The 27,866-nt window shown below is 37.9% G+C and overlaps 2 protein-coding genes across 2 annotated transcripts; both read left to right on the plus strand.

Annotated features, from left to right (window-relative positions):
• The first annotated feature begins 5,710 nt into the window (after window positions 1-5,710).
• Window positions 5,711-9,164, plus strand: LOC108710417 (vomeronasal type-2 receptor 26). Its single transcript, XM_041585661.1, has 3 exons — window positions 5,711-5,722; window positions 8,051-8,174; window positions 8,254-9,164. The coding sequence occupies exons 1-3, from the start codon at window positions 5,711-5,713 to the stop codon at window positions 9,162-9,164; spliced, it is 1,047 nt and encodes a 348-aa protein (XP_041441595.1).
• A 7,448-nt stretch (window positions 9,165-16,612) lies between these two features.
• On the plus strand, window positions 16,613-26,758 carry LOC121401295 (extracellular calcium-sensing receptor-like; the record flags this gene model as incomplete). Its single annotated transcript, XM_041585662.1, has 6 exons — window positions 16,613-16,879; window positions 17,256-18,065; window positions 20,529-20,756; window positions 21,203-21,326; window positions 21,407-22,300; window positions 26,745-26,758. Coding segments are annotated over exons 1-6 (2,337 nt in total), but the record flags the coding sequence as incomplete, so codon positions are not given.
• Window positions 26,759-27,866: the final 1,108 nt, after the last annotated feature.

The following is a 27,866-nucleotide window of genomic DNA, read 5'->3' on the forward strand; positions in this document are numbered from 1 at the left end:
CGTATGTCCCATCTGCTGTACACTTGTAAATCAGAAGCTATTTATTTATTAATCATTTTTGTTTTCTAGAGTGTCTATTCAGCATTACCAGACCATGCATGCCCTCAAATTTGCAGTGGAGGAGATTAATGCAGATTTTGAACTTCTTCCCAATGTTACACTGGGCTTCCAAATGTTTGAGACCTGCATTACTATACGGCGAGCAGCACAGGGGGCTCTGTCCTTGTTGTCTGGAGGTAAAGGTATCACTCCAAATTATCATTGCTATAATGGAGCCCCACTTGCTGGTGTCATTGGTGACTCTGCATCTCCAAGATCCATAATTATGGCCCAAATCTTGGGTCTCTATCGATATCCACAGGTGAGAAAGTTATTATCAGAACTGGCTACTGCACCAAACATTTCCTTAAAGGGATACTGTCATGGAAAAACATGTTTTTTTCCAAAACACATCAGTTAATAGAGCTGCTCCAGCAGAATTCTGCACTGAAATCCATTTCTCAAAAGAGCAAACTGATTTTTTTTATATTCAATTTTGAAATATGAGATGGGGCTAGACATATTGTCAGTTTCACAGCTGACCCAGTCATGTGACTTGTGCCTGCACTTTAGGATGGAATTACTTTCTGTCAGGCTGTTATTTCTCCTTCTTAATGTAACTGAATCAGTCACAGTGGAACTTGGCTTTTACTATTTAGTGTTGTTCTTAAATCTTCCAGTGAGCTGTTATCTTGTGTTAGGGAGCTGTTATCTCGTTACCTTCCCATTGTTCTGTTGTTAGGTTGCTGGGGGGGAGGGGTGATATCACTCCAACTTGCAGTAAAGAGTGACTGAAGTTTATCAGAGCACAAATCACATGACTGGAGGCAGCTGGGAAACTGACAATATGTCTAGCCCCATGTCAGATTTCAAAATTGAATATAACAAAATCTGTTTGCTCTTTTGAAAAATGGATTTCAGTGAAGAATTCTGCTGGAGCAGCACTATTAACTGATTCATTTTGAAAAAAACATGTTTTCACATGACAGTATCCCTTTAACATTTCATTTAAACAAATGAACGGTATGGGGAATAGGAAACTTAAAGGGATACTGTCATGGGAAAAAAAAATCTTTTCAAAATGAATCAGTTAATAGTGTTGCTCCAGCAGAATTCTGCACTGAAATCTATTTCTCAAAAGAGCAAACAGGGTTTTTTATATTCAATTTTGAAATCTGACATGGGGCTAGAAATTTTGTCAATTTCCCAGCTGCCCCTGGTCATGTGACTTGTGCCTGCACTTAAGGAGAGAAATGCTTTCTGGCAGGCTGCTGTTTTTCCTTCTCAATGTAACTGAATGTGTCTCAGTGGGACATGGGTTTTTTTACTATTGAGTGTTGTTCTTAGATCTACCAGGCAGCTGTTATCTTGTGTTAGGGAGCTGTTATCTCGTTACCTTCCCATTGTTCTTTTGTTTGGCTGCTGGGGGGAAAAAGGGAGGGGGTGATATCACTCCAACTTGCAGTACAGCAGTAAAGAGTGATTGAAGTTTATCAGAGCACAAGTCACATGACTTGGAGCAGCTGGGAAATTGACAATATGTCTAGCCCCATGTCAGATTTCAAAATTGAATATAAAAAAATCTGTTTGCTCTTTTGAGAAATAGATTTCAGTGCAGAATTCTGCTGGATCAGCACTATTAACTGATTCATTTTGAAAAAAAAAATTTCCGCATGACAGTATCCCTTTAAACAAATGCTATGTGTACAGAACTTCTCAGACCTAAAATATTCTAATATATTCGTGTTATATTCCTAAAACATTTTGGCATTTGACAAAGGCAGTGCTTGAGTGTGATCTTGACATAGAAGGGCCAATTCACAAAAGGTCGTTATTCCTTAATGCATAATTTTGTCCGTTATTTAAGATGCGTTATTGAAAGAATGATTCAGCAAAGTATATTCACATACACTAATAGACATATCACAAACGTTAATTCTACATTTGTGCACAGCAGTATTCTAATCGCATTTGCGATACTTATAGAATAGAATTAATCCTAACACATTATTCACTTACATCTTTTAAACGATAAAAGACTAAAATAGTGTGATAATTACTGTGAAAATTAACACCTCCAAGGATTAGGCGTTACTAAACAACATCAGATGGATTAATAGAGGAAGATGTAGTGAGGAGTTGTAGGGCAACAATTAAAGACCTTTATGAGGAACTAGAGACTTACCTAAGGCCACTAACATATTTTCATGATACATTGGGCAGATCCAGAATGCACTACAGTCTGTGTCATAGAATTATATTAAATTTCCCAGGGAAAGGAATGAATAGAATACTGTAAAAAGAGACTTTTACTCTACCAGTGGCATCCCGAATGTCTTAGCTGCTATATATTGCACTAATAACTAGTGACAATATCAAATGCCTTAAAATAATGCACAAAATAATGCATGTTATAAAATAGTGCACATAATTTAGCTAAATTGAATGTAAAAATATCGATTCTTAAGTTAGACAAGTGAAATTTTAGTGAATCGATCGTTAATTCTAAAAATATAAGAAGTGATATAATTTTTAAGGCATGCTATAAACAACAATCACTTTTTCGACCTTTAGTGAATCCCCTAAAACTTTTATTAATTTCCAAATTTTTAAAAACTTTTTCAGATCAGCTATTTTTCAACCAGCCCTATTCTCAGCCAAAGGGACTTGTTTCCTTCCTTTTTCCGAACCATACCTAGTGATGAATTCCAAATGAGAGGTCTAGCGCAGATGGTTGCTTATTTTGGTTGGTCTTGGGTTGGTATTTTAGCCAATGATGATGACTATGGTCAGTTTGGACTTCAGGTTGTAAAGCAAGAATTAACGTATGTGGGAGTTTGTGTGGCCTTCAGTGAGACTATATTGACTGGGCAAAGCAACATGAATGCTCCTCACATTGTGCAAGTCATCAGAGAGTCATCTGCAAAGGTGGTGATTGTGATAGCAGCTGATCATAAATTTATAACAGTCGTAGAAGAGATGTACAAACAGAATGTTACTGGGACCATATGGGTAGCCAGTGAAGGCTGGGCAACTTCAACTCTACTGTTGGAGAAACGATTTCAATCAGTTCTGAAGGGCACTGTTGGTTTTGCTATCCATAGTGGGCATTTGCCAAAGTTTTCTGAGTATCTCAGCAGCCTCAACCCATCTACTTATCCGCATGACTCTTACATTATGGAATTTTGGGAAAAAGTTTTCTCTTGTAAGTGGCCGAATCAAGAAAATATATCCACAAGGATGGGCAATGCCACATTTGAGATATGTACAGGAAATGAAAAGCTGGACAATCTATTGACACCTCAAGATCCCAGGTTATCTCTTAACATATACACTGCAGTTTATGCATTAGCATGGTCCCTACACAACTTGCTTTATTGTACCCCAGGAACTGGACCATTCTATCATGGTACTTGTGCCAATATTTCTTCATTACACCCATGGCAAGTAAGTGACTTATGTTGTATTCTTCACTTTTCCCACCAAAATTGTCTTAAATATGATCACTTTTACGTATCATGTTGTGAATGCATCTAGCTCTATTACACATATAATTCCCATCAATGAATCACTCATCTGCCGTTATAGAAATTCCTGTAAATTGACTGAAATTACAATAAAGAACCCATTCCACATGTTCCTCCACTCTCAGTGGATGTCCTCTTCTCATCTGCACTGTACTAGAAAATGTATAGTTGGTGATGTACTCCCTTTAAAGTTTTACATGTAGTGCTCAATGTAGGGGTCCCCTAGTAGATCCCCAAGGAGATACAAAATAATATTCAGTAGGGCATTCAAAATTGCTTTGATACAAAACACGTTGGATCAAAAAACATTCGGTCTTTTAAAGGAAATAAATAATTTTTGTATCAAGGTAATTTTGAGTGCCCTACACTTTACTAGGGCTGAAGAGTTCACTACAATGTCACATACTATGCACTAAAATGATTATGTCCCCCCTAGGTTGTCTACTATTTGAAAGAATTCATGAGGTTGGTTATCCTTTTGATACTGTTAAATAGTCTAGATTTCTCAATTTTTCCTACTGATAAGAGGTCTATACTGGCACTCTATAACATCGTGATCAGAAAATAAACTGTCCCACCTCTTATGAGGTTTTTGTCCTCTAATGTCCCCTTTGACCTAAACATGTTGCATGTTTTCAGTATAGATATGCATTCAGATTATAACTCCTGTTTAAAATATGACCTACCTAGTAAATTTTTTATTTTCTGTCCTATGTTTGTGCATTGAGATTTTATAGCAGCTGCCTATGTTTATGCTGATATTTTCTCACAATAAACACTTCAACTTTTTAGCTTCTACACTATGTTAAAAACACGAACTTCAAGACCAAAGATGGCACTCACATTATCTTTGATGCAAATGGAAACCCTCCAGCCATTTATGACATTATAAACTGGCATCTGAATGGCAAGGGCAGCCTGGAGCAGTTTACAGTTGGCAGTTATACTCTGGATCACCCTGATAGCAAAACCTTACAGATAGTCAGTAATGGAATTATTTGGGCCAGAGATAATACAGAGGTATAACATGATAAACACTTATCTATACTTGACCATAGATAAATTGTACAAATATGAAATGATTGCTATTTTGTGTATATAAAGTTTTTAGGGCTTTTTTACAAATACAAATGCAATTCACAATAATCCTAATCATCATCATCATCATCATCATTTATTTATATAGAGCCAACCAATTCCATAGAACTTAACAAACAAGGAACAGTTTACTATACTTCATTGCTTACTATGATAATAAACTGAATATCATGCCTTAAGAATAAACCCAGGTCAATAGGTTCTAATCCCATAACATGTACAAATGGAGCCACATTAATTTTAAAATGTAACCTAATTTTTTAGTATTGTTTTAGCTCAAGGCTGTCTAAGGATATCTAATTTTATTAACGTCTTGGGTTCCTTGACGGATAATATACCTTGCAGAACTCAGTGTGCAAAGTGCTAAAAAGGCCACAATTCTGCACTTTGCACACTGTGTTCTGCTATCCACTCCAACCTATCTTAGTGGGACAGGTGGGACAACATAGGCATGCCCCCCCCATACCGTACCCATCTCCTAACTTGCAAGTCATGCAGACAGAGTGCCAGACAGACAGGCAGTAGTGCCCTGTGGTGCAAGTGATTGTAAGATGCATTGTAAGGGCATTAAGTGATGCACTTTTGCACCCCTTATTGCAATAGCACTTGTGTTTTGATGTAATGTGACCCCTTTTCTCATGTTCCCTTTTTATTTGAACACTAGAGAAAGAAATTATTCTAATACTGAAGACTCTTTTATTAATGTACTCTGGGGCTGACAAAAAGTTGTTATTTCTTAATGCATAGTTTTGTGCAAAAAAAAAAAAACCCATGTTCATTTAAGGAATGGTTCATCAAACTATTTTTGCATGCACTAAAAGACAAATCGAATGCAGAAATTCTACATTAATTGCATCAATTCAACATTAATTCTACATTAATTCTAATCGCATTGCGATACTAGAATAGAATTAATCCTAACCCGTAATTCTTTCAAATGATAATAGCATAAAATAGTGTGATAATTAATTTATTTTTATTAATTTAACACCTCCCAGGAGTAGATTAACTATATCACAGCAGTTCTGTTTGTCTAGGGTGATAAGATGGAGTTTGCAGTAGGATTTTTGGAGATTTCCGGGAAAGATCAACTATAGATGGATTATTGGAGGAAGAAGTATTGAGGTGCTACCAATTAAGTAGGGCTGAAATTAAAGACCTTTATGAGGAGCTGGAGCCTTACCTACAGCCACTAACACACAGAAGCCATGCTGTCCCTGGCATGGTGAAACTTCTGTGCTCCTCTAATTTTTTTGCAAATAGTAGTTTCCAGAAAGTTGAAGGGAAAGATGGTGGAGTGTCAAATTCACATTCCCATTGTGCCTTTGGCAGGTCCTGAATACACTACGTTCTGCGTTGGGGAATTATATAAAGTTTCCCAGGAATGGGAATTCTGTAAAAAGAGACTTTTACTCTGTCAATGGCATCCTGAATGTCTTAGGTGCTATAGATTGCACTAATAAGAATGACAATATCGCATGGTTTGAAATAAAGTCCAAAATATTGCATGCTATAAAATACTGCACACAGCTCACCAAAAATGAATGAAAAAAAATGGTTCTTAAGTCAGACAAATGAAATTTTAGTCAATCGATCATTAATTTTAAAGAAGCGATGTCCTTTTTAACACATGCCAAATATAACACTCACTTTTACAACCTTTTGTCAATCGGCTCCTCTGTGTTCAGAAAGTCTATTTGTTATACTGTATATCATTTACATTACAATATTCCTCTAGAGCAATGGTTTCCAATCTATGAGGTTGATTCTCTCAGCAGGGAACTAAAAAGCCTTTTTTCAAAATGCATCAATTAATACTACTGTGCCAGCAGAATTCTGCACTGAAATCTATTATTAAATTTTGAATTTAAAAATTTAATTTTGAAATTTGGCATGGGATTAGACATGATGTCCATTTCCCAGGTGCCCCCATACATGTGACTTGTGCTCTGATAAACTTTAGTCACTCTTTACTGCTACACTGCAAGTTGGAGTGATGCCACGCCCTCCCTCCTTCCCTCCCAGTAGCCCATCAGCAGAACAATGGACCAGGGCCGGAACTAGGGGTAGGCAGATAGGCACGTGCCTAGGGCGCAAAGCTGAGGGGGCGCCAGGCACGTACCTGCTCTGTCGCCTACCCAGTGTCTGGCTCTCTGTCTCCCTGACTGGCGCCAGTAATTTCTGTTTCAAATGCGCTTGCGCGCATGCACGTAGTTTGGCGCATGCGTGCCGACAGGTAGTTTTGCGCATGTGCGCCGGCGCGTAGTTTCGCACATGCGCGCCGGCGCGTAGTTTCGAGCATGCTAAGCCGGCGCCGTGCCCGGCCAGGTTGCCTAGGGTGCCTGGCCGGGTTGGCCCGGCTCTGCAATGGACAGCTAGCCAGATAACAGCAACCTGACACCACAAGGCAGATTTATTAAAAGGCGAAGTGGCCTTCGCTAGTGAAGCCAAAAAAAACAATCCTCAGGGATATCACCAATTTACTAACAGGCATAGGGGACAATTATCTAGCGAAAGAGCTCATCGCTAACAAAGTTTTGCGCAAGTTCGCCAGGCAAATTTTCACTCAGGCAATAGATCGTTACTCGGCAAATTCTGGAAAGTGCAAATTTTCCATTACATTACCCTTTTTGCCAGAGTCTGCTTCACCAGGTTATATCTGGTGAACTGATAAGATGAAGCTGCATCCTAAACAATCTTGTCACATCATATCCTGTATGCCGGTCACAAAAAAAGTCAAAACACTGAAGTTTTTTTCATATTTTAAAGTGAGCTTATGTTTAAAAATTGTATATGTAAACATATATTTTGTTTACATTTTTTTTAACCATTTGAAGCTCATGCCACATTTGTTTTAGGGTGGGCTCATGTCTTTGCATTTTGATGAATAAGCGTATGCGCTGCAAATGAACATTTGACGAAGTCTGGTGTAGCCTTCCCAGGTGAAAATTCCCCCTTTAGTAAATTTTCTGTCCCTGCTGAAGGATTTGTTTGCTTTGCCTGCTTTTTACACTAGGTGGGACTGAGTACAACTTGGGTCGTATTGAAGTTCAATGAGAAGGGGAGAAACAACTGAGATGGTTGCCTCTACACCAATATTACAGCTAAAAAATGCATTTGTTGGTTCAAGAATACATTTTAAATGATAAAGTAAATTATTTGCAATGAAAACAATGTAATTTAGAAATAAAAAGTAAACCATAAATACATAACAGGATCCCTTTAACAGAAAAAGTCTTTCAAAAGACTAAATTACATTTGAAAACAACTAAAACCTGCATATGTATTGTAATTGTTGCAGCCCAGATCATACATTCAGGCACTATGTATTTATTCATACACTGATTATATAAAACTATAAATCTATAATGTTCCCATACTCATAGGTTCCCATTTCTATGTGCAGTCCAAGTTGTCCCTCAGGATTTAGGAAGATGATACTACCAGGAAAATCAGCTTGCTGTTATGACTGTGCCCGCTGTCCCTATGGACATATTTCAAACCAAACAGGTACTGGAAGTGCATATGTTAGTGGATATTATTATTATATCGTTTATAGAAATAATTTTATGTGAATGTTTTTCTGCAGATGCTGTTGAATGTCATCCATGTTCCTGGGACACATGGCCCAATCTACAACAGGACAGATGCTTACCAAGAGCTACAGAGTTTCTTTCCTATGAAGAACCTTTGGGTTACAGCTTAACAGCTGCATCAATGTTTTCTTCTCTGTTTCCTCTTATTATTTTGGCAGTTTTTATTTATTATCAAAAAACACCAATAGTCAGAGCAAACAACTATTCCCTTAGTTGCCTTCTCCTGCTCTCCTTGTTCCTCTGTTTCCTTTGCTCTTTAGGGTTCATTGGTTACCCACAACCTACACAGTGTCTTCTGCGCCAGGTGGCATTTGGGATGGTTTTTGCTCTTTGTATCTCCTGTGTTCTGGCCAAAACCATCACTGTTGTCATTGCCTTTAATGCAACCAAACCAGGCAGCAGGTTAAGAAAATGGACAGGGATAAATGTGTCCTACTGCTTCATAGTCTTTTGTCTCTTTTTTCAGCTATTTCTGTGTGTAATGTGGCTGACATTTTCACCTCCCTTTACTGAGCTGGACACTAGCACCAATCCTGGAGTCATCATTGTTAACTGCAATGAAGCATCACTAACTGCTTTCTGGTGCATGCTGGGATACCTAGGTCTCTTAGCTACCATCAGTTTCATTGTTGCCTTCTTGGCCAGACGTCTCCCTGACAGTTTCAATGAAGCCAAATTTATCACATTCAGTATGTTGGCTTTCCTCAGTGTCTGGGTGTCCTTTATCCCAGCCTATCTCAGTGCACGGGGCATGTATACTGTGGCAATGGAAGTCTTTGCCATTCTGTCTTCCAGCTGGGCTGTGGTGATCTGTATCTTTACTCCAAAATGTTTCATTATATTGTTCAGACCCAACATGAACTCTAAAGAACATCTTACGGTTAAGAACAAAGTTCAAAAATAAAGTGGAGACATTGAACATCATACTGTACAAACAGGTTACATCTTACATTATGGTTTTTTATTTTTTTTGAAAAGTACAAAGTCAACAGGACTCAATAAATATCAAAAGCTATCTGTGACTCATAAAACCTGTGCCACAGTGATTAATAATATCCTTATAAAATATTTTATCTCTTGTAATATTGCATTTTGCTCAGAGTCCCATTAAATGTATAACTCAGCCTGCAGCCTTGTGCCTTTATATGGTCACAAAACCCCTCAGTGACTTCTAATATCCTTATAATTTACAGTAGGGGGTACATTATCCCTTATAATACATGAGTAAAACTCAGAGTTCCCTGTATAACTCAGCCTGCAGCCTTGTGCCTTTATATGGTCACAGAACAACCCCTCAGTGACTTCTAATATCCTTATCATTTACAGTAGGGGGTACATTATCCCTTATAATACATGAGTAATACTCAGAGTTCCCTGTATAACTCAGCCTTCGGCCTTGTGCCTTTATATGGGCACAGAACTCCTCAGTGACTTCTAATATCCTTATCATTTACAGTAGGGGGTACATTATCCCTTATAATACATGAGTGATACTCAGAGTTCCCTGTATAACTCAGCCTGCAGCCTTGTGCCTTTATATGGTCACAGAACAAACCCTCAGTGACTTCAAATATCCTTATAATTTACAGTAGGGGGTACATTATTCCTTATAATACATGAGTGATACTCAGAGTTCCCTGTATAACTCAGCCTGCAGCCTTGTGTCTTTATATGGTCACAGAACAACTCCTCAGTGACTTCTAATATCCTTATCATTTACAGTAGGGGGGTACATTATCCCTTATAATACATGAGTGATACTCAGAGTTCCCTGTATAACTCAGCCTGCAGCCTTGTGCCTTTATATGGTCACAGAACAACCACTCAGTGACTTCTAATATCCTTATCATTTACAGTAGGGGGTACATTCTCCCTTATAATACATAAGTGATACTCAGAGTTCCCCTGTATAACTCAGCCTGCAGCCTTGTGCCTTTATATGGTCACAGAACAACCCCTCAGTGACTTCTAATATCCTTATCATTTACAGTAGGGGGTACATTATCCCATATAATACATAAGCAATAAGTCTTGTGCCTTTATATGGTCAAAGAAGCCTTCAGTAATTTGTTACTGCTCAGATATGATCTCTAGTTCATCAATAGAAAGGCAAAAGGTGTTTCCTCATAAAAGTGATTACTACAGTATTTGTTATTAACAATGTAATGCAAGTAATGTATTAATATTTACTTATACAGCCTTTGACATCGAAGCATATGATTAAATACATGGACAACCTAAAGCTCTTTTCTCTATTCTCTGTGAATGTCCTCTCCTCATCTGCATCCTGTATTAGGGCTGAACAATTGATTAGATACAATTTAATATTCTCTACTGATGTGATTTAGCCCCCTTTTGCGTATTATTTGTGATACGCAGTTTATGATATATTATTTATGATGATCATGAGCCAATCTATCTAATGATCATGCTACCTATAATTTAATAACACTTTGACCACCAGGTATTACTGATACGTGAATCATCCCAACACAGAATATTTACTGAACTCTATATTGTCCATTGAACATTTATTAATGGACTGTATAGATTGGATTCCATCTTAAGCCTTAATTGGGACTTGACTTAATTTAGAGTCATGGCTATCAGAAGTTGATAAAATAAAGATTGAGAAAGACAAGGATTACAAATTCTATGTTTTCTTGCCTTTATTCACCTGTAAGGATACCTGGAAGTCTAGTGAGGCTGCGGTGATGCTCGCATCCTCTGTGAACTTGCCTCCTGGTTACTGGACCGGTTATTTGCCTGTTCTATTGCTAAACTTTGCTCTATTCCCATTCCTTCTGTCACACATTCTAGTTCCCCCAGAACTGTGATAGAACTCTCGCCTTGGTTCTCTAAGACCAGGGGGCCGATTCACTAACTTCGAGTGAAGGATTCGAAGTAAAAAAACTTCGAATTTCGAAATGTTTTTTGGGCTACTTCGACCATCGAATGGGCTACTTCGACCTTCGACTACGACTTCAACTTCAAATCGAAGGATTCGAACTAAAAATCGTTCGACTATTCGACCATTCAATAATCGAAGTAATGTCTCTTTAAAAAAAACTTTGACCCCCTAGTTCGCCATCTAAAACCTACCGAACTCAATGTTAGACTATGGGGAAGGTCCCCATAGGCTTTCCTAAGTTTTTTTGATCGAAGGACATTCCTTCGATCGGTGGATTAAAATCCTTCGAATCGTTCGAATCGAAGGATTTTATCGTTCGATCGAAGGAATAATCCTTTGATCGTTCGATCGTACTATCTGCGCTAAATCCTTCGACTTCGATATTCGAAGTCGAAGGATTTTAATTCCCAGTCGAATATCGAGGGTTAATTAACCCTCGATATTCGACCCTTAGTGAATCGGCCCCCAGGTGGAATCCGAGTGGCAGAGGGCTCCTCCCGAAGTGAAAGACGCCCATTATAGGCATAAGATTGAGTCATGACTGGAACCTTGGCATCTGTCCTGGGTTTTGTGATACTATACGTGACATCATCTTCCCAATCATTTTTGTTGTTTGGGGTTTGATTTGGATTTATAGATTTTAGGACTTTGGGTCACCAAACTTTTGGAACACACCAGAGTCACTGGGCATGCCAGGAAAGACTGTTGTTAATCATTTAGAATGCATCAAATAAATTAATATAACTGTGCATTTTTTTCTGTACAGTTTCTGGAATTCCCAATGTGACAAGGAAGATAGTCCATTGGAAATAGCAGAGGAGATAATTGCGAAGCCTGCATTTGTAGCCCCCCAACTGTGGAGCCCATCTACACAATCATTTATTGATATAGCACCATCAAGCTAGGCAGAGCTTTGCAATAGTTATATAACAAACAGAGATCTTACACTCAATTGAGAAGTAAGGGTTACAGAATAAAGCAGAAGACAGGAGCTTTATTTACATCTGCAGTAGTTTCTTGAAGTGGAAAGCCTTACAATTCCATTTATAAGTCTCGTCCTGTTTATCTCTGGCTAGCACTGCTTTTTTACTAATGTTCCATCATCGAACTATCATCTCAAAATGACTGCACTAACTACCAATAGTCAATATGAATAACAAACCATTAAACACCTTATTGAAAGGAATCTATAGTTGGAAAATATATTTTTTTCAAAATGCATCCACTAATACTGCTCCTCAGCTGAATCCTGCACTGAAATCCACTTTTTTTAAAGAGCGAACTGATTTTATTACATTCAATTTTGAAATCTGACATGGGGCTAGACATGTTGTTAGTTTCCCAGGTGCCCTCGGCCATGTGACTTGTGCTCTGATACACTTCAGTCACTCTTTACTTTTGCTCTGCAAGTTAAAGTGATATCATCCCCGTCTTTGCCCCAAGCAGCCCATCAGCAGAGCCATGGGAAATAACAGGATAACAGCTCCCTGACATCAAGGGGCCCATTTACTTAGCTCGAGTGAAGGAATAGAAGAAAAAATACTTTGAATTTCGAATGGTCGAATATGGCTACTTCGACCATCGAATTGGCTACTTCGACCTTCGACTACTACTATGACTTCGAATCGAAAAATTCTAACTAAAAATCGTTTGACTATTCGACCATTCGATAGTCGAAGTACTGTCTCTTTAAAAAATTCTTCAACCCCCTACTTTGCCACTAGTTTCGAACGATTGTTCCTTAGATCATTCGATTGTAGGAATAGCGCTAAATCCTTCGATTTCGATATTCAAAGTCGAAGGATTTCAATTCGGCAGTCGAATATCGAGGGTTAATTAAACCTCGATATTCGACCCTAGGTAAATCTGCCCCCTACTGTATATTGCTAAAAATGCCCCCTTTGATCCCTTTGCGGGTAGGTTATGTATAGATGGAGTGCTAGTTCTCCAGATTTAATTCTGTTTTGGACTCCTAAACATTATAGGACTACAATAGTGATGTGCGGGCCGAACCCGCGGGTCGGGCGGGTTCGGGTCGACCTTGCAGTGCTTCTCGTGGGTGGTGGGTGCCGGTTGGGTGTGGGTTGAGCTCTTCTCCTGCTCTCACTGCCCGCCACCTTCAAATGCTGGCATCCGACTTCTGGGTTCCGGCTTTATAGTCTCGCTTCTGCTCGCCCCGCCCCTTTTGTGACATCATTGTGAAGTCAGCACGGGTCTATAAAAGGACCCCGGAAGCGGGTGCGGACAGGCGTGAGTTGTAGCCGGGTGGGTTAGGGTCGGGTGCGGGTCAGGGAAACCTTGACCCGCACATTACTAGACTACAACTACAGTCGCTCAAAAATGGAAGCAGTCAATTCATGCATCAATGCCATTAATTCAAGGTACGTGTGTTCAAACATCTCCTATAGTTGAACTTAGCACCAACGTGACCTTTCCAGCTCCTGTTCCAAATCATGCACAAGTGCCCCTATTGGCACAGACGGACCTGGAGCTACTGCCACCAGCTGGTGGTAATTTCAGAGTGAATCAAAAAGCATTTTTCAGTGCAATTGCATCTCATTCATAAAAATGCACATGCAATTAAGCCTGTTTTGGTGCAGATATGTCAGACTCTCCTTTGCAGCTACAGTTATGCTTTAATTATGGGAAAAGGCTGCATTTTGGGTGAAAAAACATGGCATATTGCATTCTAAGTTCAGTAACTTCAGCTACCTTAACCCATTTCAACCCAAGGAATCCAACTTAGAAAATGTTATGTGGGATCCTCAGTAGGAGATTAAACGGAAATTTGTATTTCATTAGAGAGTTACTGTTCAGTATTGTGAATTTGAATGAGTCGGCTAATGATTGTTCTAGCACAAAGTTACATACAATGTTCACTGGCACAAACTATAACATTTGCAATCTTATTCCACTAGTGGACAGAGACTGGCAAATATATTAAATCTTTTTTTGCATTGAATATATTTTTATTACATTCCTCCATTAGATGAAGGAACCTAACCCTCATTCTGCAACCTCTTGTGTTTAGGGAGAACATTTCATGCTTCAATGATTTGTAAAACCCTCTATTGTGCTTTTATGTTCGTCTCTCAGAGCTGCTTTTTTTTATGAAATTTTGCCATTTGGGATTCACAAAGAATTATCTTCAATTACTTGCATTTTCTCTAAGCAATTTAGATGGATTGTCCCATAGACTATCAACAATTATTTACTAAATGTATAAAGACAGATCAGCATGCCCAACCTTGATCATATTCTCAGATAGACATTGTTTCTGTATCAGAGATGATTTGCTGTAAGGAGCCAATGGGGCACAGACTCAAATGGTTAATGTTCTTTCAAACAATGGCTTTGTGCTACATATCCATAGATAAATGTTTCTGCTCCAACCCTGAATTCAGCTGCAACCTTCCCAGCGAGAGCATCGATAGCAACCTGAGCTGCCCAGGAGACATTGTTATAGGGGGTATATTTCGGATTTATAAGAATGCAGCCTATAATGATTTCCATTTCTCCCAAAAACCCATGGAATTAAAATGTGAAAAGTAAGTATAAATGAAAGGGGGGTCTCTCTTTGCTATTTCTTTAGTATAACACATGGGTCCCCATTGACCAGGGCCGGGCCAAGGTATTTTGGCAACCTAGGCAAGAGCTTGAATTAGTGCCCCCCACCCGGTAGTCCTGCATTACCATTTCCCACCTTACCATTCATATTGTACCCTGTACCTGCCAGCAGCCATCATGTTGCCCCATGTACCTGTGCCAGCACCTATCATAGTGCCCCCCTTTGTACCTGTGCCAGCAGCAGCCAAAAATCCATCTTATTGCCCCCAAATATGTACCTGTGCTAGCAGCAGCAGCAGCCAAGAATCCATCATATTGCCCCTAATCATCTGTTTATCTCTGCTAGAAGCTGCCAAGGGGGAGGTGGGGGTTGAAACAAGCAGTTTATAAAATTGAAAACTATTAAAGGCCACACAAACCAGTGTTTAAAAAAAATACCCTTAAAATGTGCGCCCCCCACATGATTGCGCCCTAGGCGGTCGCCTACCCTGCCTACCCCTAGTTCCAGCCCTGCCATTGACAAGCAACCATATCAATTATTTATTTGATGAAGGGGGAACTTAGATTAATGTGACATTTTTCCTTTACTGGAACATATACATTTAATTTAAGTTGGGAATATTTTATAGATTTTATACAGGGCTTTTGGGAGGGCAGTGTAAATGATCCCTATGCATACCAAGCACTTGAAGAACATATTATTTCCTCATGTCATCTTTAGTCTTTAGTCTATCAGACAGTGGGTTTTGTCACATCATTGCATACAGTAGATTTCATTTTCCCTCTTAACCTTACTTAAACAAAATGTTCTCTTTGTTAGATAGTAGATAAAACCATTGGGGGGTCATCACCGACCCTTTCCACAAGTGGGGTTCAGAGAGACAGATTCTCATGGTGCCCTCCCTTCTCAAGATTAGGGACGCCTGAAATCCCTGGTGTAAAAATTAAGTGAAACAGATCCCAACTCTATAAAGACCCAGCCCTATGATGGGGTTGACCCTTAAGGGGACTCCTCCTGAGCAAAATCTTCATCCATCTATGCATAGTTCATAATGTTGTATCACAGTCGTGAACAGTGCACTTTGTCTTTGACGTATAGCAATGACAACCTGGGCATATTGTGGTAAGCTGTAGTCATATGGCATGTTGCATCCAGCTAGTCATTTGTCTTTTCTGCTTCAAGTAGTTTTGTAAGTCACCCAGCAGTACATTTTAAACTTTGCCAAAAGCTGACAGTTTATACAGTCCAGAACTGTTTTGGGGTTATAGAGTACTATATACAGTAAATACTTTTTTGCCTGCTTTTGTACAGATAAAATACTGCAATAACTGAAGATAGTTATATAAATTGTAGTAGACCATATCTCATAGACACTAATGACCATACATTAGATGGACCAATAAGTTATAACCACAAATGATGGCTTTTTGGTTTCCTTCATGTACTGGCTGTGCAGAAATGTTGTACCTCTAATGATTACCATGTGTACTGGTACATAATGTAGAAGGTGCGACTAGAAGGACGAGCCTCGTCATTGTAGCTATGCTATTTAGCAGCACTAATACTTACCTGACTGATGTTCTTCCAAACTGGTATCTACATTTACATAATCACCGTTTTTTCTTAAATAGTAACACAAGGATAAATAACCCCAAAAATGTTTCAAACATATGTAGAGATAAAAATATTGTGTAATAAAATGGGCTCTCCCACTGACTGATTAAACAGAGCTTTATTGCTGGAGTAGTTGCATATATCCTACTATTTTGACAAATATCCAATATATAATAAGATCCTATTGACCGTTTTACTTTTCTGCGTTCTCCTTTATGTGCTTTTATGTGGTAGGGTTTCTATTCAGCATTACCAAAGCATGCATGCCCTAATATTTGCTGTGGAGGAAATTAATGCCAGCCCTGAAATACTCCCCAACTTTACACTGGGTTTCCAAATATTTGACACTTGCATTACCTTAAGGAGAGCAGCACAAGGAACTCTTTCATTGTTGTCAGGAGGAGAAGGAATAACCCCAAATTATCATTGTCACAAAAGGGCATCTCTTGCTGGTGTTGTTGGTGACTCTGGGTCAACAAGATCCATTCTCATGGCCCACATCTTGGGATTGTACAGGTATCCACAGGTGAGATAATTATTCTAAAATTCGAGCATGGTCAATAGATTCTTCTATATAAAAGTGCAATATATTTTACTTTTACACCAATAATATTACAGATGAAGCCACTTGGATTTGTGAGTTAAATGCGTCATGACTCAGGGTTAATTGAAGAAACTGGGTTATCTAAAGTCATCTTAACTCATTTAATGCATTTAACCTTTTCATTAGCATACCAAAGCACCATTGTTCACAATGGTGAATGCTTTAATTAGATGGGATGTTGTGACACAGTTTTCTGTGTTAAATGAGATAAATGGGATATCTGTGTTTAGTTATTCTGTGTCAAACAGACAAACCAAAGTGGCTGCATCTGTATTTACCTCTTTTTTTACTATCACAGATCAGTTATTTTTCAACCAGCCCTATTCTCAGTGAAAGAGATCTGTTTCCTTCATTTTTCCGTACCATACCCAGTGATGAATTCCAGATGAGAGGCTTAGCCCAGATGGTTGCTCACTTTTGTTGGTCTTGGGTTGGTATCTTGGCCAATGATGATGACTATGGTCAGTTCGGACTTCAGGTTGCAAAGCGGGAATTAATAAATGGTGGAGCTTGTTTAGCATTTACTGAAAATATATTGACTGGAAAACCCAACAGAAATGCTCCTCACCTTGCAAAAGTCATTAACAACTCAACAGCATTGGTTGTAGTTGTTATCACTTCTAATTCAGATTTTTTCATTGTGGCAGAAGAGCTGTTGAAGCAGAATGTGAGTGGCAAAATCTGGGTCGGCAGTGAAGCTTGGTCAACTTCAGCGTCCCTCTCTGTAGAAAGATTCCAGGCTTTGTTAGTGGGTACCATTGGTTTTGCCATCCACAGTGGACCATTTCCAAAGTTTACTGAGTATCTTAATGGTCTACACCCATCTAAATACCCTTATGATCCTTACATGATGGAATTTTGGGAAACAGTTTTCTCTTGTAAGTGGATTCAACGGGAGAATGTGAATGACACTACATATAAATTGTGCACAGGGAATGAAAGACTGGAGAACTTCTTAATCCAAGAAGATCACAGATCCTCCCTTAATATATACGCTGCTGTCTATGCATTTGCATTGGCCATACATAATTTAATTTATTGTACACCTAGAAGTGGGCCATTTCAGCACAACTCATGTGCCAATATCACCATGTTTCATCCTTGGCATGTAAGTGGCAACTTTTTTATTCAACCTTTTTATTTAGGAATAAGCAGACTATTTGACTTGAGCAATGTTCAACGACCCTTGGAAAAGTAAAAAAAAACACAAATGGTTCCTTATTCTTTAAAAAATCTGAAAATAAAAACCCCAAATAAATAAAAGCATGGATAAAATACGATTAGAAATACCTTTTATGTGTTTTTACTAGCAAAAAAACCCTGAAATATTTTACTATTTGCTAAGGACCATTGACTTCTACATGAACTTAGCAGCTTTTAGATGCCGTAGTTTTACATTAGCATTTGTTATGCTTAGAGGCTTATTTATTAAAGGTTAAATTGGTACAGGTATGGGACCTATTATCCAGAATGCTCGGGGGCTTTCTGGATAACAGATCTTTCCGTAATTTGGATTGACATACCTTAAGTCAAGTAGAAAATTATGTAAACATTAAAAAAAAACAATAGGCTGGGTCTGCTTCTAATAATGATGAATTACAGTACATCTTAGTTTGGATCAAGTACAAGGTACTATTTCATTAATACAGAGAAGAAGGAAATCGTTTTTGAAAAATTGGATTATTTGGATAATCATAATTCAGAGCTTCCATACCTGTAATAGATATATTTGATCAAAACATAAAAAGTACAAACAGAAAAAAGTGCTGGAAGATCAAAAAAAAAAAACCCTTAATATCTCCAAAACAATCCAAAAACCTCTGAACATTTGAATGGAAAAAAAAAGTTCTAGTAGGATCGGCGTAGCTCCCATTGGGGCTCATTTATTAAAGCAGCGCAGCGCATAAGTGGACGCAAAAGGTTGTCTGCGCCATCACAAGCGTGATCGCTAATATATTTGCGTGATATTGCGCATAACACAGAGCTTTTGCGATGGTTTTGTTTATGCGCATTGCGCAAAAGATTGGGCATTTATGTCGCAAACGATGCCGTGGTTGTTAGGGGCGTGGCTGTGGGCGTGGCTACAATGCGCTTGCACTGCGGCCGTCGCAGATTTGCGTCTGTATATGTGCAAAACTGCACCCGGGCAACAGCACCACAATTTTTACGCCTGCCTCTTCGTGGCGTAATAGTAACGCTCTTCAAAATGCGCATTCCTGCCCAGCTGCGCTAGTATATTCAAGATGAACAACCCTTGTAAAGTGCATATTAACCACGCCTTCCACCCAACATGTTTATATTGACCAAGGTTCCTTTAAGGGTATCAGGTAGGCTAAACACCTTTGCAACCAAACAAATATTAGCACAGAAACAAATGCAGATGCGTCTAAGTGAACGCAATATGCGCAATATGTGACGCAACTAATTAAAGCAGCGCATTCATACATGAGCACAACTAATCCTTACCTTTGCGGTATCTTCCTGTGCGCACAATTTATTATAAGCACTGCGACAGCTGATACGCAGTTTCACACGTCGCACCTGTCTTGTGTCTACATTAGCGCACAAATCGCACTGTTAAGGTATCGTGCGCTACATTATTAAATACTCGCATGCGCTGGGCAAATGTCTGGCCACTGCGCTCTTTTTAGCGCTGCGCTGCGTTAATAAATGAGCCCCATTGACTTCTATGGGACCTCGACTGCTTTTACTTGAAGTCTTATATTAGAGTTTTTGTGGTTTTTACACTAAGGGGGTTATTTATTAAAGTTCGAATGTTAGAGTTTTTTATACCTCGAATGAACTTGAATGAACTCACAACTCGAATTTATATCTTATTTAAGAAAAAACTAGAATGGAAAAAACTTGATGGAAAACTTGTGAAAGCAGAAAACGCAAATTAATCTAGTTTTCGTAAAACAAACACTGGTATTGCTTGAATCTTTTGAGTTTTCAGGCAAAACCATCCAAAAAAAAAAAAACCTCAAACATCATGTAAGGCTATTAACATCTTCAAATGGTTCATGGGACCTCTGCCATTGACTCCTACATGACCTCGACAGGTTTTAGATGGTGTATTTTTGGAATCTAGCTATTTCCAAGGTTGGAGTATAATAAATCTCAAAAAATCCAAGTTTTTTTTAACCCGAAAATATGTTTTGACCAAAAAAATCAACTTGAAAACTCAAATATTCATGGAAAGCACAACTTGAACCATAATAAATAAACCCTTAATAAATCTGGAATTTTTTGAGTTTTACAGTTTTACAGAAAACAAACATTTTTAGGGAAAAAAATGTGATTCATTAGAAAAACAGAAATCGGAATTTTAGTAAATTGGTTCCTTAATAAATAATGATCAAAATAATAATACATTTGCGGTTTTAACTCTATTTTTCACATGTATGGTGTTTAGTTTGAATCACAGCATGTTATTTACCTTATTTGTTCTGTTTTCAATATACTTTTCTATACCTAGTGATACATGATTTATAGTTTCTTAATTACTTTTTTTAGCAACTAGTACAATCTTATCTAAAGTGACAAAAAATACACATTTTCAAATTTACAGCTCCTTCACTATGTTAAAAATGTGAATTTTAAGGCCAAAGATGGGAGCCACATATTCTTTGATGCAAAAGGAAACCCTCCAGCCATTTATGACATTGTGAATTGGCAAGTGAATAGCAAAGGAACACTGGAGCCGGTTACAGTTGGAAGTTATAACCTGAATGCACCTGATGGAAACATTTTGAATATAGTCAGTGCTAAAATTATTTGGTTCAGTAATAATACTCAGGTACAGCTAAATGTCATTCACTAGACTTTATTGTGTTTAAACAGTTTCCATTAGTGAATAAGTGAATTAATTAATTAATTAATTAATTAATAAGTGAACTAATTGTGGTTTCAAAAACCTCTAAAACCATTTAAATTCAACCTTTAATAAATAGGTCTCCACCTTTCTTCAATTGATAAATACTCATCTGAAAATCTCATAGAAATATAATGAATACACAATATACATAATAATGATATAATAATTTATAAAATAGAGAGAGTTTTGCTGTGGTGAATTCAAATTTCAAATGTAAATCTGCCCCATAAGGATATTAAAGATTAATTTATACAGAACAAAATAATTGTAATTAGTTATTAATATTATTGATACACGATGAAGTGATGCATTTATTACTAGGCTCTAATGCACTAATAAAATGAAGTTACAATTTATATTTACAATAGGTTCCTGTGTCTAAATGCAACCCAAGTTGTCGGTCAGGATTTAGGAAGGTGATTGTACCAGGAAAACCCCCTTGCTGCTATGAGTGTGCCCGGTGTCCCCAAGGACAGATTTCAAATCAAACAGGTAGTGTACTAATTATTCTTTAGTTCAGTTTAGTATAGTTTAGTATCAATTGAAATATTTATATATCTGATGTTCTCTAGATGCTGTTGAATGTGATTCATGTTCCTGGGACACTTGGCCCAATCTACAACAGGACAGATGCTTACCAAGAACCACAGAATTCCTTTCCTATGAAGAACCTTTGGGTTACATTTTAGCCACTATATCTATGTTCGCATCTTTGATTCCACTTACTATTCTGGGTGTTTTTATAAAATACAAAAGAACGCCAATTGTACAAGCTAACAACTATTACCTTAGCTGCCTCCTTCTTATATCATTATTTTTTTGTTTTATTTCTTCCTTGAGTTTCATTGGTTACCCCCAACCTGCAAAGTGCCTTCTACGCCAGGTGGCGTTTGGGATGGTTTTCAGTCTCTGCATCTCCTGTGTCCTGGCCAAAACTATCACTGTAGTTATTGCCTTCAGTGCAACCAAACCAGGCAGCAGGTTAAGAAAGTGGACCGGGGTAAAGTTGTCCTACTGTGTCATTGTGTTTTGCATCCTTAATCAGTCTTGTGTGTGTATAAACTGGATGATCTTGTGCCCCCCTTTCCCTGAATTTGACACTGATACACAACCTGGAATCATCATCATTAATTGTAATGAAGGGTCACCCACAGCTTTCTGGTGCATGCTGGGATACCTTGGCCTCTTGGCCTCCATCAGCTTCATTGTTGCCTTCCTGGCCAGACGTCTCCCTGACAGTTTCAATGAAGCCAAATTTATCACATTCAGTATGTTGGCTTTCCTCAGTGTCTGGGTGTCCTTTATCCCAGCCTATCTCAGTGCACGGGGCATGTATACTGTGGCAATGGAGGTCTTTGCCATTTTATCTTCCAGTTGGGCTGTGGTGATCTGTATCTTTGTGCCAAAATGTTTTATTATATTGTTTAGACCCAACATGAACTCCAGAACACATCTTTCCATTAAAAGTAGAGGTCCTAAATAACAAATCCAATAAATATAGAAAGAATATATTTTATAATTACATTTGAAGGATCTTTGCATTTATTTAGAAGGTGATATTTAGAAAAAAAGGTGATATTTAGAAAAACACACAAACAAAAACACAAGATATATATATATATATATATATATATATAACATAAAACATATCAAAACAATGTTTTTTTATAAATGTAATTGCAATTATCAGAGATATTTTTATGTATCTTTCTTTGTTAAGAAAACACTTTGGTCAGGTAGTATCTTGTTTGCTCAGTTATGGGGTATGTTATATTATAAGATGGAGAACGACAGGATTATGTATAATGGAGGGTAATGGATTTGTTTATCCATCTTTGTTCTCTAGATTTAACTCTTCAAACAATTTAACAGGAGCCAGGTCTCCTCTACATCTTAGTTTAGAATCGAACGTTTCGAAGGATTTGAATCCAACGTTCGAAGGAAAATCCTTCGAACAAAAAATCACAGGCAAGCCTATGGGGACCTTCCCCATAGGCTAACATTGACTTCGGTAGGTTTTATCTACCGAAGTAGGTGGTCGAAGTATTTTTTAAAGAGACAGTACTTCGATTATCGAATGGTCGAATAGTCAAACGATTTTTACTTCGAATCGTTCGAATTCGAACGAATTTAACCAATTCGATGGTCGAAGTACCCAAAAAATACTTCGAAATTCGAAGTTTTTTACATTCGAATTCTTCACTCGAATTTTGTAAATCTGCCCCTAAATTTTGTTTACAATTCGTACAAGTCAAATATGAATCGAATATTATTCGAATTTTCAGGTCAGAACCATTCGATCAAATATTAGACATTACATTGTTTTCTTAAATAACCTCCCAGTCGAATTGTCAGTATATTTGAATTAAAAAAATGTACATGAATTTGAAATACGACCTTTGATAAATGGGCCACCCCAGGTAATAGCAATTATAAATCATATTGGCAAGTTGCTTAGAATTATGTTTACCTTCATTCTGTAAAAGAAAAATGTTTTTGTAGTGATGGAGTTTGTCACCTCCCAACTTGTTTGCAATTGTGCAACTACCAAATATGCTGCCTTGTGTAAAAAACATGGCAATTTGCATCCAAAAATTGCACTTTGCACAGTGTTAATTAATGATCCTTATTGTCCCTTTATTGATCATAACACTTCCCCTAGTTCTTTGTATTACCTTTAGTAAAGTTCCTGCCCAAACCAGCAGCAGCTTACCATCCTGCCTATGTATCATTACAACTAATAAATGTCATTCATATACTGCCTCTGTCACTTTCCTATTGTACTTCATAATGCTGTCAGCTCATGTGCTTGGTTGATAATGGCAGGATTTTTTGACAATTGAATTCCAAACCAATGTCTAGATATCACAAGCCAGGAGTCATGTTTTTCTCCCATTATAATGCATATTTCCTATGTATCAAGGCAAACTTGTCACTTACACTCTCTCATCTCATTACTCTTATCTCCTGATCTCAACCCAGAACTCCTAACTCACGTCTCCTCCTGCCTGTCCGCTATCTCTACCTGGATGTCGCAACGCTACCTTAAATTAAACCTCTCTAAAACTGAAATGGTTCTCTTTCCTCCAACTAACACCAGTAACATTCCAGAAGTATCCATCATAGTTAACAATTCCACTATCACCCCCTCTCCCCAGGCCCGGTGCCTTGGGGTTATTCTAGATTCTGCCCTGTCATTCACTCCTCATATCCAGTCACTTATTAAATCATTTCACTTCCTCCTAAGGAACATTTCCAAAATACGATCATTTATCACCCAAGATGCTGTCAAAATTCTTATTCACTCTCTCGTCATATCACGTCTAGACTACTGTAACCCTCTATTAATCGGCCTTCCCCTCCAGAGACTGTCACCTCTCCAGTCCATAATGAACACTGCTGCGAAGCTCATACACCTCAGCAACCGCTCCTCCTCTGCCTCGCCATTCTGTCAATCCCTGCACTGGCTTCCGTTACCTTTCAGAATCAAATTCAAATTAATGACCCTGACTTTCAAAGCACTTCATAACTCTGCCCCACCCTACATCTCTGAACTCATCTCTATATACTCACCCAACCGCTTACTACGCTCCTCTACTGACCTGCTACTCAACTCTTCTCTCATTACCTCCTCACATGCTCGCATTCAAGACTTTGCAAGGGCTGCACCCCTCCTCTGGAACTCTCTCCCACGGTCTGTCCGACTTTCTCCCAACCTTTCTGCTTTCAAGAAATCTATTAAACACACTTCTTTTGAGAAGCCTACCCTCACTCTCCTTAACTACCAATGCAACACCACATACGGTACCACATTTCTCACCCACTTAATTTGATCTTGCCCACTCCCACACCTTGTGTATTACTCCCTTCCCTTTAGAGTGTAAGCTCTTTCTGCATAGGGCCTTCCTCACCTTTTGTACCGGTATTGATTGTGATGTATGTAACTCCATATGTTCTATGTATATAATTCATGTGATTTAGTTGTATAATCACATTTACTTTACAGTGCTACGCAATATGTTGGCGCTATATAAATACATGTTAATAAAATAATAATACACCCACCATAAAAAATTCTGAATTTCTTTTGTTGATAGGTAGCAACGATGGAGTTCCTTCATTGATTTGGACTGCCATAGAGACTAATTTATCAAAATTTGGATTTGTGTAATTTTAGAGGTTTTATTCTACTTCAAGTAAACTCAATACACATAAAAACAGGAGTGTTACCTTATTTATTACAAATTCCAAATATAAAAAACTTGAATCATAGTGTGTAAAAAAGTCTTATACCTAGAATTTGTGTTTTACTCATCATTTATAGTGAGTTTACAATCTAAAATTAAAAAAAATGCAAAAAAGTCGAATTGAATGAGTAGTTTAAGGCACATAGTTACTAACATTCAAATTTATATTTTTTTCTTGAATCATATGAGCCATTAGCATGCTTCCCTTAGTTTATGAGTCTGCACAAAAAGAGTTACACCTGCTGCCGAGCTGAAGATGCAGAAGAGAGGTGTCATATGGGGGATTCACTGGCATGAAAGAAACACAAGGAGTGGATACAGTGTATACATCAGTGAATACATGGCCACTGTACATAATCATTGAATAATGCAGGCATATAGGGGCCTATTTACTGATTAATTGAATTTTTTCTTCAAACAAAGGTGACTCATTTATAAATATTTTTTCTCTTAAAAGTCTGAGCAAAGAAATTGAGCGTCAATTCATATCACGATTGACAATATGAAAAACTCGATTTTATTGAATTCTCGCAGTGAAAACTCGAAACTCGCCTTTATCGGATTATTCAGTGCAGATCATGATGTCAAGAAACAACTTCAGGGACATCTGCCATTGACTTCTACATGACCTTGACAGGTTTGAGATGGAGTATTCAGATTTTTAACAGCTTCCGGGTATAATAAATCTCTAAAAAATTGAGCTTTTATTTTTCCATGACAAATTCTGTCTTTCCCCCTTAAATTGAGGTTTAAAGGAGAACTAACTCCCCAATAAGAAACTACCCATCTACTTCCCTAGATATTCCCTATCCCTGCTTCCTACCCTCACAGTGCATTATTCCAGAAAGTGCCCCTGGACTGCATGCTCACTTATTTATGCAGATTATCGTAGCAGAGCTAATGAGCACCATTTTGGTCTTCTTAGGAACATCTTCCTTCCCTTCGGCAATTCCCGTAACTTTTCGGTGCATGTGCAGTTGGTATGATTACCAGACTGCTCCAACTGTGCATGTTCCAAATACGGCATTCCCTTATAGAAGAAGACCCAATACCCAGAAGATGGTGACCTTTCTGGAAAAATACACTATAAGGGTAGGAAGCAGGGGGGGGGGGGAATATGGGGGAATAGGGTAGTAGATGGGTCTTTTCTTTTTGGGGGTTTAGTTCTCCTTTAATCAATGGGCCCCTGGGTTTGGTGCTTCCTATGTTTACAATATGTAGGATGTAGGTGCACAAATACTTTATGTATGTGCACTCAGGGATCCTCATCAATGATGAATGTGCCCTGATGTTAAAAAATAGTGCTCAAGAAAGTCTATTTTTACAGGTATCAATATATTAGAAAGAAAGCCATGAGGAAACATGACCTCAACAGAATAAAGTCAGGGAATGCTGCCTATGCTTTAATTACTGCTTCTGAGCTATAAACTATGATTGTGTATCTGGAATTTGGACCTTATTAAAGGAGAACTAAAGCTTAACTATAGAAGTAGCTAGAAATGTTATACATTATGTTTCGGTCTTCTGTACCAGCCCAAGGCAACCACAGCCCTTTAGCAGTAAAGATCTGTGTCTCCAAAGATGCCCCAGTAGCTCCCCATCTTCTTTTCTGCTGATTCACTGCACATGCTCTGTGCTGCTGTCACTTACTGAGCTTAGGGAGCCACTCACAATATACAGTACACATAGAATAGAAATGTCACAATATAAGGCTGATTAGTAATTAATACACATAATTACTACATGGCAGCACAGAAACCAGTGCAATTAGCATCAGAATTGAATAATCAGCAAACCTGTAGCATCAGCTTATATTACAGCCAGGGAAGCTCATTTTCTGCTGGATAATTAGTGACGAGCCCTAAGCTTAGCTTCTCAACAGCCAATCAGAGCCCACTGAGCATGTGAGTGTCACAGACACTTTCCAAGATGGTGACCCCCTGTGACAAGTTTGAAACCTTAGGCTGGCGCAGTAAGTTCAGTATGTAAAATATGGCATTTTTAAACATTTTAATTTTCAGGGTCTAGTTCTCCTTAAAACAAAATATAAGGTATAGCAAATTTTCCATTAGGGCATACCCCAGACTTAAAATATTACCTTATTTGCTTCATTTAAACATGGAGAATGTATATTAAAATAGTGATAAATCTTCCCCTAGGAATAGCAGCTGACTTACCATAATCATACCATATATTCATTAGCTCCTGGATACTAAGGGGTTTATTTAGCAACGTTTGTATTTCTTTTACGCAGCTCTAATGTTTTGCCCTCAAAAGCATTAAAGTGGATAAAAAAACACAAATATTCAATTAATTTTAAAGTAATTAAATTAATACATTTATTTTAAATAAATTTCTTAATTTTCACATTTTCTTTACTTAGAGGTGCATTTATTAAAAATCGAATTTCAAATTCACATCAGTTTTTATTAAACTTGAATTGGATTTTACTCAAAATTTGAATGGGAAGTTATTTATGTTAAAAATCAGATTTCTAAAACTCAGACAAATATTTCCAACCCAAAAACTGGAATCGAATTCGATTAGAATTTGACTAAACTTTATTTGAGTTTTGTCTCTGAAAAAAACTCGGATGTCAGGATGGCTACTGGCAACATAAAAATGGTTACTGGACCTCTCCCATTGACTTATACATGAACTCGGCAGGTTTTAGTCAAATTCGAGTTTTTAAAGGGACAGAGTATGGTAAATTTCGAAATTTGAATTAAAACTCCAATCGAGTTTGGACAATTCACAAATCTAATTTGAGAGTTTTGACCATAAA

The sequence above is a fragment of the Xenopus laevis genome, chromosome 3L (genome assembly GCF_017654675.1).
Source record: "Xenopus laevis strain J_2021 chromosome 3L, Xenopus_laevis_v10.1, whole genome shotgun sequence".
NCBI lineage: Eukaryota > Metazoa > Chordata > Amphibia > Anura > Pipidae > Xenopus > Xenopus laevis.